Source organism: Hypanus sabinus, chromosome 31 (assembly GCF_030144855.1).
Source record: "Hypanus sabinus isolate sHypSab1 chromosome 31, sHypSab1.hap1, whole genome shotgun sequence".
Lineage (NCBI taxonomy): Eukaryota > Metazoa > Chordata > Chondrichthyes > Myliobatiformes > Dasyatidae > Hypanus > Hypanus sabinus.
The window spans coordinates 10627695-10648976 of record NC_082736.1 but is presented as its reverse complement, the minus strand read 5'-3'; the positions used below and the strand labels follow the sequence as shown (position 1 = coordinate 10648976).

The following is a 21282-nucleotide window of genomic DNA, read 5'->3' as shown; positions in this document are numbered from 1 at the left end:
TAGGGCTATGCGTAACGTCAGGTAATTTCCAAAATAAGTACGGGTTTGGCAGGGCATCGTGGGCTGAGGGGCCTGTATTGTGCTGTAGCTTTTCTATGTTTCTAACTAGTGGATGCATCTCAGTTCGTCACAGGTAAAGCCCTCCCCATCATTCAGTACATTTACAAGTTGCACTTCTACAAGTAAACTGCATCCATCATCAAAAACATCCTTCATCCACCTCAAGCTCTCCTCACACAGCTGCATCGGGAAGGATAAACAGGAGCCTTAGGTCCCACACCACCAGCACCAGGGAGAGTTATTAACCTACAGAAGTCATGGTCTTGAAATGACACAGGTATCTTCACAGAACTGATTCCATATTCTGCAGACTCACTTTCAAGTATTCTACAATTGAATTTCACAGTAAAATTTATTTTTTTTTATTATTTGCATGATCTGTCTTTTGCACATTGGTTGTCTGTCAGTCTTTGCTGTTTATAGCTTTCATAAATTCCATTGTATTTATTTTCCTGTAAATACCTGAGAAAAATGAATCTGAAAGTAGTACCCTATTGTGCCAAAGGTCCCACCACACTAGACCTCTACTGCAATATGATAAGGGATGTCTATTGTTTTCTCCCGAGACTGCATTTTGTTAAGTCAGATAATTTGACTTTATTCATCCTACCTGCATACAGACAGATCTTACAGAGCAAGACTCCAGAGATCAAGCTTGTCTGAGTGGCATAATAACAACAACCTCTCACTCAGTTTCAGTAAGACCAAGGGACAGATTGCAGACTTCTGGAGAAGGAAACCAGACATCCATGAGCCAGTAATCTTTGGACAATCAGATGTGAAGAAAGTCAATAACTGTAAATTGCAGTGTGTCTCTGTCAGAGGATCTGTCCTGGACCCATCATATAAATATTATTGTGAAGAAAGCACGACTGCACCTTTACTTCCTCAGGGCTCTCAGAGATACAGCATGTCATTGAAAACTTTGGCAAACTTCTATAAGTCTGAGGTGGAAAGTATGCTGAATGGTTGCATTACTGCCTTGTATAGGATCATCATTGCCTTAGAGTGGAAAATCCTACAAAAGGTAGTGGATTCAGCTCAGGTACATCACGGCTAAAACATTCAGAACCACAGAGCACATCTACATGAAACATAGCCATAGAAAAGCAATGTCCATCATCAAAAATCCTCATAATCAGGCAATGCTCTTTTCTCACTGCTGTCATCATGTAGAAGGTACAGGTACCTCAGGATTCGCACCACCAGGTTCAAGAACAGTTATTAACCCTCAAACATCAGGGGCCTGAAGAAAAGCTGATAGCTGCACGCAGGTCAGGACTCATTTGGGGACTGTTATATTGTTATTTCATGCTCATTATCTATTGCTATTTATTTTTCTGCACTTGCTCTATTTGTTTACAGTTTATAGTTCCTGATATTTACAGTTCACAGTTACTGTTTTATAGATTTACAAAGGAGGCCTGCAGAAAATGATTCTCAGGGTTGAATGAGGTGACGTGTATGCACTGTTAGAATAAACTTTACTTTGAACTTTGAACTATATGGTGAAATATATGCACTGTGATAACAAGTGTGAAATGAACCTGGTCAGATCTCTCAGTGGGAGAGAATTTTGGAGATAATGATCATAATTCTATCTCCTTTACAATATTGTTGGAGAGAGATAGGAAGAGACAAATTAGAAAAAGCGTTTTATTGGAGTAAGGGAAATATGTGGCTGTCAGGCAGGAAATTGGAAGCTTATATTGGAAAGAGATGTTCTCAGGGAAGACTACAGAAGAAATGTGGCAAATGTTCAGGGGATATTTGTGTAGAGTTCTGGATAGGTACTTTCCAATTAGACAGGGAAGTTATGGTAGTGTACAGGAACCATGGTGTACAAAGGCTGTAATAAATCTAGTCAAGAAGAACAGAAAAGCTTACAAAAGTTTCAGAAAGCTAAATAATGTTAGAGATCTAGAAGATTATAAGGCTAACAGGAAGGAGCTTAAGAAGGAAATTAGGAAGGCCAGAAGGGGCCATGAGAAGGCCTTGGTGAGCAGGATTAAGGAAAACCCCAAGGCATTCTACAAGTATGTGAAGAGCAAGAGGATAAGAGGTGAAAGTATAGGATCTATCCAGTGTGACAGTGGGGAAGTGTGTATGGAACCAGAGGAAGTAACAGAGGTAATGAATATTTTACTTCAGCATTCACTATGGAACAGGATCTTGGTGATTGTAGTGATGACTTGCAACAGACTAAAATGCTTGAGCATGTAGATATAAAGAAAGAGGATGTGCTGGAGCTTTTGGAAAGCCTCAAGTTGGATAAGTTATCAGGACCGAATGAGATGTACCCCAGGCTACTGTGGGAGGCAAGACAGGAGATGGCTAAGCCTCTGGCGATGATCTTTTCCTCATCAATGTGGTCGGGGCAGATTCCGGAGGGTTGGAGTGTTGCAGATGTTGTTCCTTTATTCAAGAATGAGAGTAGATATAGCTTAAGAAATTATAGGCCAGTGAGTCTTACCTCAGTGGTTGGTAAGTTGATGGAGAAGATACAGAGAGGTAGGATTTATGAACATTTGGAAAGATATAATATGGGAAGGAATAGTCAGCATGGCTTTGTCAAGGGCAATTCATGCCTTAGGAGGCTGATTGTATTTTTTGAGGTTGTGACTAAACACATCGATGAAGGATGAGCAGCAGATGTGTGTATATGGATTTCAGCAAAGCATTTGATAAGGTCCCCATGCAAGGCTTATTGAGAAACTAAGGAGGCTCTGTGGATCTAGAACTGGCTTGCCCACAGAAGAGTGGTTGTAGACCAGTTATATTCTGCATGGAGTTCGATGAGCAGTGTTGTGCCTCGGGGATCTGTTCTGGGACACATACTCTTGGTGATTTTTATAAATGACCTGGATGCGGAAGTGGAGGGATGATTTAGTGACTTTGCTGATGACTCAAAGGTTGAAGGTGTTGTGGACAGTGTGGAGGGCTGTCAGAGGTTACAGCGGGACATTGAAAGGATGCAAAACTGGGCTGAGAAGTGGCAGATGGAGTTCAACCGAAATAAATGCGAAGTGGTTCACTTTGGTAGGTCAAATATGATGGCAGAATATAGTATTAATGGTAAGACTCTTGACATTGCGGAGGATCAGATGGATTTTGGGTTCTGAGTCCATAAGACACTCAAAGCAGCTGCGCAGTTTGAATCTGTGGTTAAGAAGTCGTTCGATGTATTAGCCTTCATCAACCGTGGAACTGAATTTAGGAGCCAAGAGGTAATGTTGCAGCTATATAGGACTCCGGTCAGACCTCACTTGGAGCACTGTACAGAGTTCTGGTCGTCTCACTGCAGGACGGATATGGAAAAGGTGCATATGAGATTTACAAGGATGTTGCCTGGATTGCGGAGCATGCCTTATGAGAATAGGTTGAGTGAACTCAGCCTTTTCTCCTTGGGGCGACGGAGGATCAGAGAAGACCTGATAGAGGTGTATAAGATGATGAGAGGCATTGATCGTGTGGATAGTCAAAGGCTTTTTCCCAGTGATGAAATGGCTGCCACAAGGGGACACAGGTTTTAGATGCTGGGGAGTAGGTACAGAGGAGATGTCAGTGATAAGTGTTTCACTCAGAGTGGTCAGTGCGTGGAATGGGCTGCTGGAACGGTGGTGGAGGCGATACGATAGTCTTTGAAGAGACTTTTCGATAGGTTCATGGAGCTGCGAAAAATAGAGGGCTATGGGTAAGCCTAGTAATTTCTAAGGTAGCGACATGTTCGGCATTACTTTGTGGGCTGAAGGGGCTGTCTTGTGCTGTAGGTTTTCTATGTTTCTGTTAACTTAGTTTGGATTAAAATTTTTGGCTTTAACAATATTTTTTCGGAAAGTTCTTTTTATGAAGTGTTCAGTAATCTGGTTACAACGTATTTTTAGCCCAATTTAAAAAATATTATCCACACAAAAATATAGAAAATACAATTATGAAATATTTATAAGACCGAAGAGTCAAATTAAAATTACTGTCAATTACATATAAAATTACAAATAAAAATTACACTCAATTTCAGTGGGTGGGGTGGGGTCACCGTTCCCGGAAATTCCCCCCGTACCCACCTGTTACAATGTTCGCAATTTCTCAGCGTCTCGACTGATTGACAGTTCTCTTTGCCCCGCCTCCCGAGCTGTTGACTCAACGTCACGTGATACCGTGTTGCGGTTTGCCGATCTGTGACGAGCTGACGTCATAGCGGGTCCAACGTTATTGACGTCGTTCCCTGGGGAACGGTCCGGGATGGTGGGCACGGGGTTGTGGTAAAGTGGAGTCGGTCTCTACTTTGGGTTTTGGCTCCACTGTGGGAATGGCCTCTCCTCTTCCTGCCCTCGGAACAGTGAGTGTCTGTCAGCGTCTCACCGCACCGGCTCTCTGTCTCAGGTACAATATTTAAACCATATTTGCACAGTTACGTGGATAGGAAAGGTTGAGAGGGACACGGGTCTAATGCAGGCGAATGCGACGAGTTCAGGTCGGCCTGGATGAGTTTTACCGCAGGGACGGTTTCAGTTCTGTATAAATCACTGACTCTATTCTGGGCGGTTCAACCAGGGCAGGATGTGCACAGTGAATGTCAGGCTCCTGAGAAGTTTTAATGAACAGAAACTTTGTGGGTTTCTGCCCCCACACTTCCTCTGGCAGCTGATTTAGGAGAGCAGCTATTCTCTGTGTGAAGTATGTACCCTTTAGATCCCCTTTCAATCTGCCTTTAATCAGTTTTGTCTAATTCTAATGAGTCGCAGTTCTTTGGCTGACAAGGCAAGTACAACAGACAACCCTGTCTCTCTGTGATGCCACATGCAGGTCAATGTGGTCATCAGCTTGGAGGCTACCCAGCCGGTATATAAGGTGCTGTTCCTCCAACATGAGTTTGGATTCAATTTGACAATAGAGGAGACCATGGATAGACATATCAGAATGGGAATGGGACGTGTCACCTTTCCAGCTCTTAGCTTCATCCCACCCCTCCGGTCTTCTCCTATAATTTTGCATTTCCCCCTACCCCCAGTACTTTCAAATCTCTTACTATCTTTCCTTTTGCTTCGTCCTGACGAAGGGTCTCAGCCCGAATCATTAACAGCGCTTCTCCCTATAGATGCTGCCTGGCCTGCTGTGTTCCACCAGCATTTTGTGTGTGTTGTTGTTTAAAAATCGATTGTCCTGTGTTCTGAGTGTTTTTGGTAAGTCCATCCTGAAGTTCTGTGTTTTAGGTTCCCACTGAGCTTTCACAGTCAGTGTTTTCTGCATGTCTATACTGACCATCAAGTATCTGTCTGCACTAACTCAGCACTTGGTCTATCTCCTACCCTGTACTGATGATCCAAATGCTCTTTCAGATGGTCCTGCACCACCCCCACAGGCAGTGCGTTCTAGATTGTAACCTCCTTCATTTTTCCAGCTGGTCCAAATCCCACATCAAGATTTGCTAGCCATCTTTGCTGTCCACCATGCCACTAATCTTGGTGTTATCTGCAAACTTGCTGATCCAGTTTACCACATTCTCATCCAGATCGTTCACACAGATGGAAAACAACAATGGACCCAGCATCGGGGAGTTAAACCAGGGCAGGATGAACACAATAATGACAGGTTCCAGGGAAGTGTTCATGAACAGAGGCTTTGTGTGTATTTGCCTCTACCAGCTCCTCTGGCAGGTCATTTGGGATACCGGCTATTCTCTGTGTCAAATATTTACCCTTCAGTTCCCCTTAAAAGCAACCCCCTCACCTTACAACAATTCCCTTTAGCTTTTGGCAGCCACACCACGGGAAACAGTCCCTGTCACTCTAAACCTTGTATGCCTCACATAATTTTATCCACCTCCATCAGCTCACCCTTTCAACCTCCATCCTATCACGTCAAAACTATTCCGTGCTGTTTCAGGATTGAGAAAACGATTCCTTCCCTAGAAGACCCTGGGGACTGAATAGTTTCTGCCTACCCATCCCTAGAAGTTGACCCATTGATCCATGAAACCTGTACTCTGCCCGCTGCAGCAGCTCCTCAGCCACACATTCATCAGTGGTATCTGTCTATATCTCCCTGCACTAACAAGTGTCACTGGGAGTAATATAGAGCTTACTACTTTTTAGTTTCTGTCTTATTTTTCTAAATTCACTGCACAGGACCACATCCCTCCTCCTCCCTACATTGCAATAACCAACATGCACTGTCCACCACGATGTCCAGCTGTTCAACCTTCCCTTTGAAATATCCTGCAGCTGCTCCTGGACCATCGGACCATAAGACACAGGAGCAGAATTAGGCCATTTGGCCCATCTCATCTGCTGCCCCATTCTGCAAGGAATCAGAGATCATGACAGATTTTTAAACACTCTGAAACACTTTTATCCGGAAATTTGTTAATTTAGCAGCAGCAGTTCAATGGAGTACATGATAATATCGAAATAAGTTACAGTATGTGTGTATATATGGATATGTATATGTATATAAAGTAGATTAAAATAGAGCAAAGTTTAAATAATATATATAGAATACATCTACAGCAGCTTTTGGGTGTTTTAAAGTGATAAACCAAATATCTGCAAACTCCTGATGAAATATATCTGCTGCCTTGCCTTCTTTATACTGTAGCTGCATCAATAGATCCTCAGAGATATTGACACCCAGGAACTTGAAATTGTTCGCTGTCCACTTCTGATCCCTCTATGAGGATTGGTTCATGTTCCCTCTTCTTACCCTTCCTTCAATCAGCTCTTTTCTGTTACTGACATTGAGCACAAGGTTGTTGCTGAGACACCACTCAACTAACTGGTAAATCCCACTCCTGTATGTCCAATCATCTCCATCTGAGATTCTGCCAACAATGGTTGTATGAGGCATATTTATAGATTGCATTTGAGCTATACTTAGTCACATAGTCATGGCTATAGAGGGAGTACAGCAGTTGACTAACTGCACATTCTTGAGGTGCATCAGGGCCAGTGTTGATCCTCAGCAAAGAAGAGATATTTGAATTTGAATTGACTTTATTTCTTGCATCGTTCATGTACATGAGGAGTAAAAATCTATGTTATGTCTCCATCTAAATATGCCATGTGCTATCATAGTAATTTATAATAATTGTTAATAAATAGGACAGTCAATGTACATAGAGGTTCCCTCAGATCAGCGTGAGTTAATCAGTCTGATAGCCTGGTGGAAGGAGCTGTCCAGCAGCCTGTTGGTCCTGTCTTTTATGCAGCAGTACCCGTTTCCTGGATGGTTGCTGCTGGAATAGATTGTGCTTGTAGTGAGTTGGGTCCACAATGATCCTTCGGGCCCTTTTCTCACACTGGTCTTTGTAAATGTCCTGAGTCATGGGAAGTTCACAACTACAGATGCGCTGGGTTGTTCGCGCCACACTCTGCAGAATTCTGCGATTAAGGGAGGTACAGTTCCCATACTAGCCAGTGGGGATGCTCCCAATTGTGCCCCTGAAGAAATTTCTTAGGATTTGGGGGCCCATAGCAAACTTCCTTAGTAATCTGAAGTGAAAGATGTGCTGTTGTGCCTTTTCCACCAATCAGCAGGTACGTACAGACCACGTGAGATCTTCGGGTATGTTGCTGCTGTGAAACTTAAAGCTGTTTACCCTCTCAACTCCAGATCCATTGATGCCAATAGGGGTTAGCCCATCTCCATTAATCCACACAATCTGTGTGGATTATCACCAAACCACACAGATTGTGGTTTCCTGGTTAGGAGGTCGAGGATCCAATTGCAGAGGGACTAGGTTCTGTAGCTTATTGATCAGGACTGTGGGAATGATGGTGATAAACGCTGAGCTCTAGTCAGTGAACAACATCCTGACATAGGCAGCACAAATTCACTACTCTTTACTCAGGAAATTGCTCCTTATCTTTGTTATAATGGTATGTCCTAGTATTTTGAGGCTGTGCCCTGTGGTCCCAGACTGCCCCACTATCGGAAATACCCTCCCCACTCCATTCTAGACCTTTCAATATTTGATTGGTTGCAATGAGATTCCGTTATTCTTCTAAAGCCCAGAGAGTACAGGCCCAAAGCCATCAAACAATCCTTGTTCATTAACCCTTTTATTGCCATGATAATTTTTGTGAACCTCCTCTAGACCTTCTCCTATGTGAGCATGTAGTTTTTTAGATAAGTGCCCAAAACTGTTCACAATACTCCAAGTGTGATTAGACCAATGCCTTATAAAGTCTGAGCTGATCCATCCTTAAATATCTTTTCTAATAATATCCCTCCCACTTAACATAAGAGTCACCAGGGTACAGTTTCCCTTTTTGTCCCTATTGCAGTTCTTAAAAAGAGGAAGAATATTTATCATTTTCCACTCTTCTGCATCCTGGCCTGTAACTACAGGAGCATCAGTTTTAAGTTTTGTTAAATTTGTGTCCTTATTTGATCCCTCAAGCATCAGGTTTTTGAATCGAAGTTCAAAGTAAACTTATTATCAAAGTACATATACATTCTACAACTTTGAGGTTTGTTTCAAACAGGTTGCCATAAAACAAAGAAAGCCAAAAAATCCACAAATAAAGTAAGACCATCAAACACCCAATGTGCAGGACAGACAAATCCTGCAAACAATAAGCACAAGCAAATTTTGTAGAGTATTGAACTGAAATGCTCAAAGAGAGTTTGTGCACAGATGCTTAGTTCAGTGCAGAGTGGAGAAGCGAGCCATGTCCTATCATGAGCCTATCAAGCTCTACCTTAAATACACCCAAGGATGTGGCCTCCACAGCTGCCTGTGGCTATACATTGAACTAATTCAGCACACTCTGGCTAAAGAATTTCTCCGCATTTCTGTTTTAAATGGACACCCCTCTATCCTTGTGCCTTTTAGTCCTAGACTCCCCCAAGATAGGAAACATCCTTTCCACATCTGCTCAGTCCAGGCCTCTCAACATTCAAAATTATATTCCCCACCCCACCCCCATCCTTCGAAATTCCAGTGAGTACAGACCCAGAGCTATCAAATGTTCCTCGTATGATAACTGCTTCTTTCCCAGAATCATCCTTGTGAACCTCGTCTGGAATCTTTCCAATGCCAGCACATCTTTTCTTAGATGAGGAGCCCAAAACTCTTCACAATACTCAAGGTGAGGCCTCACTAATGCCTTAAAAAAGTCTCAGCATCACATCTCTGCTCTTGTATTCTAACCGCTTGATGTGAATGCTAACATTGCTTTTGCCTTCCTCACCTCCGACTCTACCTGCAAGTTATCTTTAGGTTGTTCTGCACAAAGACTCCCAAGTCCCTTTGAGTCTCAGGTTTTTGGATTTTCTCCCAATTGGGAAAATAGTCGGTACGTTTATTTCTACTACTAAAGTGCATGACCATGCATTTTCCAACAGTGTATTTCATTTGCCATTGTCTTGCCAATTCTCCTAACCTGTCAAAGTACTTCTACAACCTACCTGTTTCCTGAACAGTACCTGCCTTCTTGTCATCTTGCAATCTTGCAACAAAGCCATCTATTCTGTCATTTAAATCATTGATATACAGCACAAAAAGAAATGTTCCCAACACCGACCGCTGCGGAACACCACTACTCACTGGCAGACAACCAGACAGGACCCTTTTATTCCCTCTTGCTGCCTTCTACCAATCAGCCAATGCTGTAATCACGTGAGTAACTTTCCTGCCGTACCATGGGCTATTAACCTTGTAAGCAGCCTGATGTGTGGCACCTTGTTAAAGGCCTTTTGAAAGCCCAAACATATGACAGAATCTGCATCCCCGTTATTTTTCCTTCATGCAATCTCAAAGAATTCCAACAGATTCATCAGGCAAGATTTCCCTTTAAGGAAACCATGCTGACTTTGTCTTTACTTGTCCTGTGATTCCAATACTCTATAACCTCATCCTTAACAATTAACTCCAACATCTTCCCAACAACTGAGGTCAGGCTGACTGGTCTATAATTTCCTTTCTGCCGCCTAAAGAGTGGAGTGACATTTGCAATTTTCCAGTCCCCTTGCACCATGCCAGAGTCCAATACGTTTTGAAAGATCATTACTAATGGCAACATAATCTCTACCGCTAACTCTGCAAGAACCCTAGGGTGCAGTTCATCTGTTCCGGGTGACTTGTATACCCTCAGGGCTTTCAGCTTTTTGAGCACCTTTCCCTTATAATAATAATAATAACTGCAGTTCCTTCTCTCCCCTCACACCCTTCAACAACTGGCACACAGCTAGTATCTTCCACTGATGGAAGATACTCATTTAGTTCATCTGCCATCTCCTTCCCACCCCAACACATTATTATTTATCTGGCCTATTCTTCTAGCAGTCAAATATCCAGTCTCATCTCTCCGTTATGTTTTACATACTTCTAAAATCTTAAACTATCCACTTTGATAATATTTGCTAGCTTGCTTGCATATTTAATCTTTATCCTCTTTAGGTTGCTCTCTGTAAGCTCTCAGAAGCTTCCCAATCCTCTGTATTCTGACTATTTTTTTTTCTTTGTTTTCTGCCCTCCCTTTTGGTTTTACATTAGCTTTGACATCCTTGTCGGCCACAGTTGTACTATTTTGCCATTTGAGTATATATTTGTTTCTGGAATACAATTATCCTGCACATCCCTCATTTTTCTCAGGAACTCTCACCATTCCTGCTCTGCTGCCATCTCTGCCAGCATCTCCTTCCAATTTACTTTAACCAACTCCTCTCTCACACCACTGTTACTACCTTTACTCCACTGAAACATTGCTATGTCAGACTGTACTCTCTCCCTATCCAATTTCAAGTTGAACTCAGTGATACTGTGATCACTGCCTCCTAAGGGTTCTTTTACTTTATGTTCCCTGATTGCCTCCTGTTCATTAAATAATACATAATCCAGAATAGCTGATTCCCTCGTAGGCTCAACAACAAACTGCTCTGAAGAGCCATCTCTTAGGCATTCAGCAAACTCACTCTCGAGATCTATTTCCAATCTGATTTTCCCAGTTGACCTGGATGTCGAAATCTCCCATGAAATCTCCAATAACATTGACCGTTTGACATGCCTTTTCTATTTCCTGTTGTAATCTGTGGTCCACATTCAAACAGCTGTTGACGGCCTGTTTATAACTGCATCAACGTCCTTTCACACTTGGAGTTTTTTTTAACTCTACGCAAAATGATTCAACATCTTCCGATCCTGTGGCACATCTTTCTACTGATTTGATACCATTCTTTTCCAGCAGAGCCATGTCAACCCATTGCCTACCTTCCTGTCCCTCTGATGTGTCTAACTTGGGCATTTAGCTCCCAACTATAAATATTTTTCAGCCGTGATTCCGTGATGATCACATTATACATGACAATCCATAACAGGGCAATAAGATCATCCACCTTATTTCTTATAAGTTGTGCATTGAGGTATAACACTTCAAGTATTGGATTTGCTACCCTTATTGATTCTGCATCCCTCTGCTGGCTACAGTTATGTCCTATTATCTGCTCGCTCTTCCTGACAGCGTGACTGCATGCTATCTTTTCTTTCTTTACCAGCTGTCCTTTCAGGCCAGTTCTCATGCCCCTGCCAAATTAGTTTATACCCCCCCAACAGCTCTAACAAACCAGCAGTACGCCCACAAGAAAATAAATCCCGGGGTTGCGTATTTAATGCAGAAATGTATTTTGATAATACATTTATTTTCAGCTTTGAACTTTGTAGAAGGGAGCCGGGTGTTGTACTGGTCTGTGTCCTCACTGGCCGGTGCTGTGCTCTGGCAGCTCAGTGTGCTTGGAATATGGTGTCAGTGTGTTTACAGAGGTGTGTCCCGATTACACAATTGATCTTGTCCAACCAGGAGCTTAGAAGATTCACTGGAGACTAGAATAATTTTCAGACTATTACTGGTCACAGGATCATTCTGGGTTGATCTAGTCTATTTGACCCATTAATCCTGACTAATTTCTCTTTGAACACTGGTTGTTCCTGCCACATACTGTTTTAGGAAACCTTGCTGAAAACTTTTAACAAATAATGCCCCAACCAAGACTCAAGTGGGAAGGGAGACCCAGTCAGTTTCCAGAGATTATTCACTACAGGTACTCGGTTGTTTTTACATCAGTCCATTACCTGCTGACATATCTATTCCTCTCTCTCGTACTGGCTGTTGGGAGCCCTACAGTTTCATCCCATCACAGTGATTTCATCTTTCTCATTCCTGAGTTCCACCCACATTGTCTTACTGGATGAGCCTCTGGGATGACCTTGAATTTGTGATATTCTGCCTGATCCGCAGTACTGCTCCCCATACCTCATTCACCTCCCTCTGGACTGTCTGAATCTGAATCCTGGAATGTTTAGCTACCAGTCCTGCCCTTCTTAGTAATGGCTGAATCACTGTGCCATGTACTAATCCAGGCTCGAAGTACATCTGCATTAACTGTTCCACACTCGGTACTGATACAAGCACACTTCAGGCCCTCAATGCCACTGTGTTCATTAACTTGGCCTAACTATGCAGTGGTGTACTGGGCCAATGGCATCAACACGGATGATGTCATCTGAGAATAAATTGATTAGAAAGGCTGACTCTGTTATTGGAGTCAAACTGGACACACTGGAGACCGTGGTAGAACAAACGATCCAATGGATATCCTGGCAATTCTGGACAATGTTTCTCACCCTCTGCATGCCTCCTTGGCTGAACAGAGGAGCATCTTCAGTAACAGACTAACATCACTGTGCTGCTCCAAGGAGCGCTGTATGAAGTCATTCTGACCCCCGGCTCTGTAATGAGTCAACCCGTAGCCGGGGAAGTGATGACACCCCTCATGTTAGACTGTTTGTGGTAACTTTTTATTCTTTCTCTTACTTCTAATACTTGTTTATCTGTGCACTTGTAGTGCTACTGAGACACTGTAATTTGTCTATTTGGACTTACCTTCTGTGTTAATCCACATCCGTCAACGCCACCAGTGACCTTTCACTCTTCCCATCTCCTCTCCTGGAAAAAAAAAACTCAAATGATCCATTTAACTAAAACCCTCCGTCTTGCACCAGCTTGTTAGCCACACATATAACTGTACCACCTTTTTATTTCTTCCCTCGGTAGCAGGTGACACTGGGATTACCCCCATCACCCCCCCCCCCCCAAGAGACTCTACTTATCTTTTTCCCCAACTCCCTGAGTCTCTTTGCAGGACTTTGTCTCTTTTGTTAGAACCAATATGGACACGTCCTCTGGCTGCTCACCCTGCCCTTTCAGAATGGCCTGTACTTGTTCAGTTACATCCTTGGCTCTGGTACCAGGCAGGTAATGCAGCATCCTGCAATCTCTCTGCTTGCCACTGATACACCTGTCTGTGACCCCGGCTAATGAATCCCCAGTCACTCAGGCTCAATAAGAACACAGAACAGTATAGCACAGGAACAGGCCCTTCTTCTGTCTGTGTTGAAGAGGATGCAAAATGAAACTAAATCTCCAGCCTATGTATAATTCATGTGCTTCAATCCTCTGAATATTCATGGCTTATCTAAAACCCTGTTAAGTGTCATTATCGTATCTGCTTCCACCACTGCCCATGGCAGCCGAAACCCGGCCCTCACCACTCTTTGTATGGAAACAGAAATCTTACCTGCCCTGAAATCCACCTTTAAATTCTCACCCTGGCATTTTAAAGCTGTGCCTTCTCATATTTGATACTTCTACACTGGGGAGGTGATTCTGACTGTCTACCTTGTCTACACCTCTCATAGTTTTATAAACTTCTGTCATTTCTCCCCTCAGCCTCCTTCACTCCAGGGAAAACAGTCCCATTCAATCTGATCTTTCCTTGTAACTCAAGCCCCTAGTCCGAGTAACATTCCTGTGAATCATTTCTGCACCTTAATCACATCCTTCCTCTCCTGGTGACCAGAACTGCACAGGCTACTCCTGGTGTGGTTTAATTATGATTTCTACAACTGTAATGTGATGTCCGAACTCCTCTGAAAGCCTTTGCCATGAATTTAAGCATGTTGTGCACCTTCTTCACCACCTTGTCTACCTGTGTTGGCACTTGCACGGAACTATTTACCTGTGCCTCAGGTTTATCATTTCATTAACACTCCTCAGGACCCTGCCATTCACTGGGTATGTCCTGACAAGCTTTAACTTCCCAAGATCCATCATTGTTCGTTTGTTTGACACTAACAACACTTCTCTGTTTCTCTGCACTCATGTCCAAGCAATAAATGTCCATGAGCCATTCACCTCTGAAACTTCGTCATGTGTGGTATTATGAACCCCTCACTGCACCCGTCTCTATTTTGTTGTGCAGGCAACACCTCGACCCCACTCTATTTCTCTTATTTACAATTTATCTCCACATAAATAGTAGTGAATTTTGATTCCTCCTACCACATGCCATCACACTTAACACATTAAACTCCATTTACCGTGTATTCTAATCACAAGCTTCCCCATATCCTGTTGGAGAGAACAACTGGCCAATCAGAAATGTTTTGAACGATATGGGTCAAATGCAGGGAAATGGGACAAGGAGGAGGATAACCTTGTTCATAATGTGGTGGCGAGGGTGATACTGACCACAAGCTCAGATGGGAACTTTGGTCAGCGTGGACCATTTGAGCTGAAGGGCTCGTTTCTGTGCTGTGTGAATCTGACTGTAAGCCCTCTTGCCTTAGTTCAATGACATTAAACTTTTCTAAAAGATTTGTTATGTTTTCACAGATTATAGACACCAATAGCTGAAGTGAAGTTAACTGGACTACAGTCACCTTTCTTCCACCCTTCTTCAATGGTTTTCAACTCCACTGGGACCTTTCTGTAACAGTGAGTTTTGACAGACTTCAATGTCTCTACTTTCTCTCCAGACTTCCTGTGAAACCCTCCAGTGCAGGTTGTTGGGACCTGGTAATGTTTGCTTTTCATCCCATTAGTTCCTCCCTCCTGATAGTGTTATGTATCCCGTAACTGGAGAACTTACCAGCAAAGATAGAGAGGTCCGTTGAAGTCTGATGTCACTATTTTCAAATGTTTTTATTTATAAAGGGGCACAAAAGTAAGGTTAATGCAAACATTCAGATAATGCACATCACCAATACTCAATCTAAAGCGCGGGTATAGTCATAATCATCATTAAGAAGTAATCTCGGCTGTTGTCTAGGGGATAATATTTTTGTCCATTGGAAATATAAAAAGTCATTCAGAAGTCTGCAGACTTTAGCCTTTCGAGGACTCGTTGGGTTTCACGTGTTTTAGAGGGATCGGTGAAAACGAAAAGAAAACTTTCCCATGTCTTTATGAAGCCACTCCGTTAAAACCAGGGGAGCGTTGGTTTCCCCGTTGTTAGTTCGAAGTCCTTCTCGGTATTATCAGCCACCCGCTCCCCAGGCAAAGGTGTTAGGAGTTGAGTGGCTTCCAGCTCTCAAGGGAGCTTTGAGCAAGCAAGTTCTTCTGGTGCATCGCTAGGGTACTGCATCCTGCAGTCCGCTTCTATCTTTACTTGCAGAGTTGTAGCTGTCCATCAAAGTAGGGGGATGCAATCTCCACCCCCACATGTCCCGAGGGTGTTCATGTCCATGGCATCTGTCACGTAGTAGGGACACACAGGTGCCTCTAAGAACAATGGTCAGAAGCATTGCATTGTCACTCACTTCCGAGACCCGAATTAATAGCGATCTTGCGATTCTCCGGAAGGAGGGGGCGGCTCCTGCTCCTTCGGCCCCTCAGAGCTGTGGTACCTTCATAACAATAGTGATTGTTACACATTATTGCACAATTTTGAAATATCATCGTTAGATATCTGTGGGATGTTTGCTGTGTCCCCATTGGGAACACTACTGCAGATTATTGAGTTAACTTATCTGCTTTTTCCTTATTAGTTTTAGCTTTTGTCTCATCACTGGTTCCTGGAAAAATCCCGATCCTCTTTTCTAACGCCAACCCTTGCCTCTTTATATGTTCTTTAATTTAATGTATCATTTGAACTCCATTCAGCACAGAAGATTCTTTGCTGTCTCTGATCCCTCTGTCTAATTGGTATCAATGTCTGCTGAGTGTTATGAACAGTCTCCTTAAACATTGCCACTGTTCATCACTGACCTGTCCCTGCACCTATTTACCTTATCTGCCCCAGACAACTCCACTTTTACATCACTGTAATTGCCTTTATTTAGGTTGAGGACATTGGTTCTGGACCCTGGTGTTCACCCGCAATCAGGCTCTGGAGTTCTCCCACATTGTGATCACTTCTTCACAGATCCTTCACCACAAGATCTATCTGTATTCCCACCTCATTACACAGATTACATCTGAAATGTCCTGTTCCTGGGTATGATCCTGCTGAAAGAAACTGTCTCTGACTACTCTACAAATTCCTCTTCAACTGTACCAGTTTGATCAATACACAGACTGAAGCAAACTGACAACAAAATGCTGGAGGAACTCAGCAAACGGTCGACATTTCGGGCTGAGAACCTTCACTGGGATTAGAAAGAAAGGGACAAAATTCAGAATAAGGTGGTGGGGGGAGGGGAGGAGGATATGTGAGTGTGGGGGTGTGGTTTGTGGAGGGATAATGATGTGAGGAGCTGGGTAACAGGTAGAAAAGGAAAAGAGAAGAAGAGAAAGGAATCCATTAGTACAGAACGTTAGACCATGGGATGACACAAAGGAGGTGGAGAACCAGAGAGAGTTGATGGGCAGCTCATGAAGATGTGTGAAGAGAATTCAAGGGGTTAAATGGCACCAGAATGGGGGAAAAGTCAGAAAAAAAGGAGCAGTTTGGAAGGGGGGGGGGAATAGAAGGTAGTGATTTCCAGAATTTGGAAAAATCAATGTTCATGCTGTCAAGATTGGAGGCTACACAGTCAGAATATGAGATGTTGCTCATCTAACCTGTATTTGGCCTCATCGTAGTAGTAGAGGAGGCCATGGACAGACTTTGTAGTGATGGCCCTCTGCTGGGTCAGGGTCGACCATGGATATTGTACCCTCGCTGTGAAACTCAATTTGCAAGCCAGAGTAGTACAATATGTAAAGCAAGCTGTTACCCATGCAGGGGCTTCGGCTCTCAACACCTCTGATGAATCCAGAGCAACGGCAGAGACCGATGGGGTCAGGCACCAATGGTATCACAGGATTGCCAGTCTCCATTGAACATCGGACCGACAGGGAATCCAGCTCTGGATTGTTCCTCGGGGTTTACTCCCGAAGCCTTTCCCATGAATGGGTCTAGCCACAAGCCAGTAGAGGTTTCAGATCAGAATTTTCCTTCCACTAGACGAGCTACCAACCGTGGGTGAAAGCCCCATCTGCCCATAGCAGTTAGTTATATGATGCCAGTAAACCCAGTTAGACCCTCCCCATCACAAGAAAGAGTTTGTCGGGCTTTGTAGCTAAGCAATATGTAAAAGCCAGGAGTTGGACTTGCTTGACAGAGGCAATTTGAAGCAGCAATTAATAGGAAGTGACAGATTGTCCCTGTTACTACCCCACCATGGGTTAAGACAGCTGTAAGGCTGTGTCAGTCTATGAATGGGAAATGGAACTAGAATGGGTTGCCACTGGCAGATCGTGGTTGTTGCAGCGCACAGAGCAAACGTACTCAATGTAGTGGTGCCCCAATCTGCTTCCGATTAAATCTCTCATGACAATCTCATTTCCATTCTCATCTCTCTTTGATATTTCACCTTTTGTGCTTTATCCCATCGGGAGGAACACCTGAGGATCTTGAGACCACTCCTAACAGATCTCCATAAATTGTTTTAAATTAATTATAGATATAAAACACAAAAAAATTGACTGTATAAATATTCACCCCCAAATCATCACAGGTACAGTCAAGTAGTTTTAGGAATTACATTATCTGTTAAGTGGAGGTCGCTGTGTGAGTCAAGGTGTTTCAATTGATTGTAGTAAAAATACACGACTGTTGGTAGTCAGTATCCTGGGAGAAACTACACCATAAAAACAAATTAACACTCTGAGTAGTTCTGCAAAAAGGTAATTGAAAAACACAATTCAGGAGATGGATATAAGAAAATTTTCATGTCACTGAATATCCCTTGAAGTACAGTTAAGTGACTCATCCTGAAATGGAACAAATATGGCAGAGCTGTGAATCTGCCAGAATCAGGCCATCCTCAAAAACTGAGTGACTGTGCAAGAAGGGGACGAGTGAGGGAGGCCACCAAGAGACCTATGCTAACTCCAGAGAAATCACAATCTTCAGTGGCTGAGATGGGAGAGACTGTGTATACAACAACTGTTGCCCAGATACTTCACCTGACAGCTTTTTGGGACAGTAGCAAAGAGAAAGCCATTGTTGAAAACAGCTTTCATGAAATCTCACCTGGAGGTTCTATCGAAAGATGAAACAAAATTGAGCTTTTTGGCCGTCAGATTAAACACTAAGCTTGGCGCAAGACAAACACCGCACAGCATCAAAAACACACCATCCCAGCATGGTGAGGCTGCATCATGCTGTGGGCGTTTTCACTGTAGCAGGCCCTGAAAGGCTCAGAAAAGTAGAGGGTAAATTGAATGCAGCCAAATTCAGTGAATTCTTGGAGGAAAACCTAATTCAGTCTGCAAGTGAACTGTGACTTAGGAGAAGATTCATTTTCTAGCAGGAGAATGACCGCAAGTATAAAACCAAAGCTACACAGGAATGACTTAAAACCAAAGTTAATGTCCTGGAGTGGCCAAGTCAGAGTCCAGACCTCAATCCAATTGAGAATTTGTGGCTGGACTTGAAAAGATCTGTTCACTCATGAACCACATGCTATCTGACAGAGAGAGCTTCAGCAGTTTTGGAAAGAAGAATGGGGAAAATTTTCCGTGTCCAGATGTGCAAAGCGGATAGGGACCTATCCACACAGAGCCAATGGTAATTACTGACAAAGGTGCATCAACTAATTACTGACTTGAAGGAGGTGAATACCAATGCAATTAAATTATTTTTTGTTTTATATTTGCAGTTAATTAGATCACTTTGTAAAGTTCTGTTTTTCTCTTTGACTCCAGAGAGTCCATTTTGCTGATCAGTGTGGGAAAATAAAGCCAAATTAAATCCACTGTGAATCAACGTTGGAGAACAATAAACATGAAAACCTCTAAAGGGAACTGAATACTTTTGATGGCACTGTATCCACCCCTTCACCAGCACGTTATGAACAAATCCATCCTGCTCCTTTCCATTTTGCCGATTCCGTGTGGAACATTAAACATGTAGGAATGTCAGATTCCCAGTCCAAGACTCTGTAACCATGTCCCTGCAATAGCTGGAATATCCAACATATTCGTCAGTACACAGTATGGAACAGATGGCAACCTGCCTTCAGTCCACAATATCTGCACCAATCATAACAGTGTTGAGACTTAGTAAAGTACTGGTGAGGTCTCACTGGAGTACTGCGAGCATTTGTGGGCCCTTTATCTTAGGAAGGATGAGCTGAAACTAGATGTGTTTCAAAGGAGATTCTCAAAGTTGCCTCCAGGATGAAACAGCTCGGCATATGAAGAGCGTTTGATTGCTCTGGGCCTGTACTCACTGGAATTTAGGTCAATGAGGGCTGACCTAATTGAAACTTATCGAATGGTGAAAGGCCTTGATAAAGTGGATGTGCAGACAATGGGAGTGTCTAAGAACAGAGGACACAGCCTCAGAATAGAGCATCATCCTTGTAGAATGTGCAGGTGAGGAATTTCTTTAGCCAGAGAGTGGTGAATCTGTGGAATTTGTTGCCTCGGGCAGCTGTGGAGCCAAGACTTTATGTATATTTAAGGCAGAGGTTGGTAGATTCTTGATTGGTCAGATCACGAAGGGTTACAGGGAGAAGGCAGGAGATTCGGGAGTTGAGAGAAAATGGATTAGCCATGATGAAATGAAAGAGAAGATTTGATGGGCCTAATTCTGATCCTATATCTTAGAGTCTATACCACCACCTCCAAAACCTCGATCAATTTTGTCAAGTGTGATCTGCCCACACAAAACCATGCTGATTGTCCCTAAGCAGGCCATGCCTTTCCAAATGTGCATAAATCCTGTACCTCAATATCCTCCCCAGTAGGTTCTCTGCCACTGAAATGAGGCTGCCTTGCCCATAGATTCCTGGATTTCTGTTATTTCCCTTCTTGAACAAAACTGCAACATTTACGACACTCGAGTCCTGTGGGACCTCTCATGTTGTGATCAAGGACACACAGGTCCTTGTCAAATCGCCAACAATCTGCGCATTTGCTTCTTTCACTATTGCAGGATATATGCCTTCAGGTCCTGGAATCTTATCCATTTTATTGCTTTTCAGACGTCCCAGCACAACCTCCTCCTTAATCTCAATACGTCTCTGAATATTAGCATGCTCCAGTCTGTTTTCATTGACATTCCGTTCCTTTTCCTCAGTAAATATTGACACAACATACTCATTTAGTACCTCAGCCACTTGGTCTGACTTCAACCACATCATTCTTCCTTTAATCTTGAGTTGACCTTTCCATTCTCTGGTTAACTTGGATCTGCTGGTCTTTAAACAGCTCCCGCATGTCAGATGTGGACTTGTCTGACAGTGGCTGCTCCCAATCAATTCCCCGTGGTTTCTGTCTTACTCCGTACTAACCTGCCCTCCTGCAATTCAGTACCTTCATACAAGATCTGATCTTATTCTTCCTCATCACTAAGAAAAAAAATAAGATCCCAGAATATTCACTGACTCTTCACTGTCAGCTGGCCTGGCTCATTTCCCAAAACGAATTCCTCCTGTCTGTTCTCTCCTCTGGTTGGGCTCTGTACATAATGTTTCAAACACTCTTCAGATTCAATGAAGAAATCTTGTGCATCTAAGTATTAAGCAAGTTCCAATCAATTCTAGGGAAGAAAAAGTCCCCGCACTGGTCATTGGGGGCCAGTATGATAATCCTATCAGTGTAACTGTAGATTGCCTCTGTAAATGAGCCTTCCAGTTTGTTGTGACATTCCCAGTGGGGTAACCCCTGCTCTTGGTAAACCCCACTCACATGTAAAACAATGAAACACAGGATCGTTGAGCTGTCAGCCGTCTGTTCGACAACATAATCCTCCTAATGTTGAAATAAACTAATTTCAGCCTATCGGTCCCAGCATGTTTGTTAGCCTGACATTTGCTCTCGTTCTTTTCAGACTGTCTTGTCATTCATGCATTCTCCCACTTGCTACTCCAGTTGAAACTCTACCAAGTAACACCATCAAACATCCTGGTGAGGATATTGGTTCCCCTCCGATTCAGATGGAAATGGCCTT

At 43.1% G+C, this 21282-nt stretch overlaps 1 protein-coding gene across 2 annotated transcripts in view; it reads right to left on the bottom strand.

Annotated features, from left to right (window-relative positions):
- Nucleotides 1-21282, bottom strand: part of LOC132383845 (uncharacterized) — a 405546-nt gene that overhangs the window by 338342 nt on the left and 45922 nt on the right. The window contains exon 3 of one of the 2 annotated variants that reach the window (XM_059955047.1): nt 15949-15956. In XM_059955047.1, the coding sequence (XP_059811030.1) occupies nt 15949-15956 (8 nt within the window). Of the gene's footprint in view, nt 1-14780; nt 15746-15948; nt 15957-21282 lie in introns of those variants that run through there. The other variant, XR_009508773.1, reaches the window with a different exon arrangement.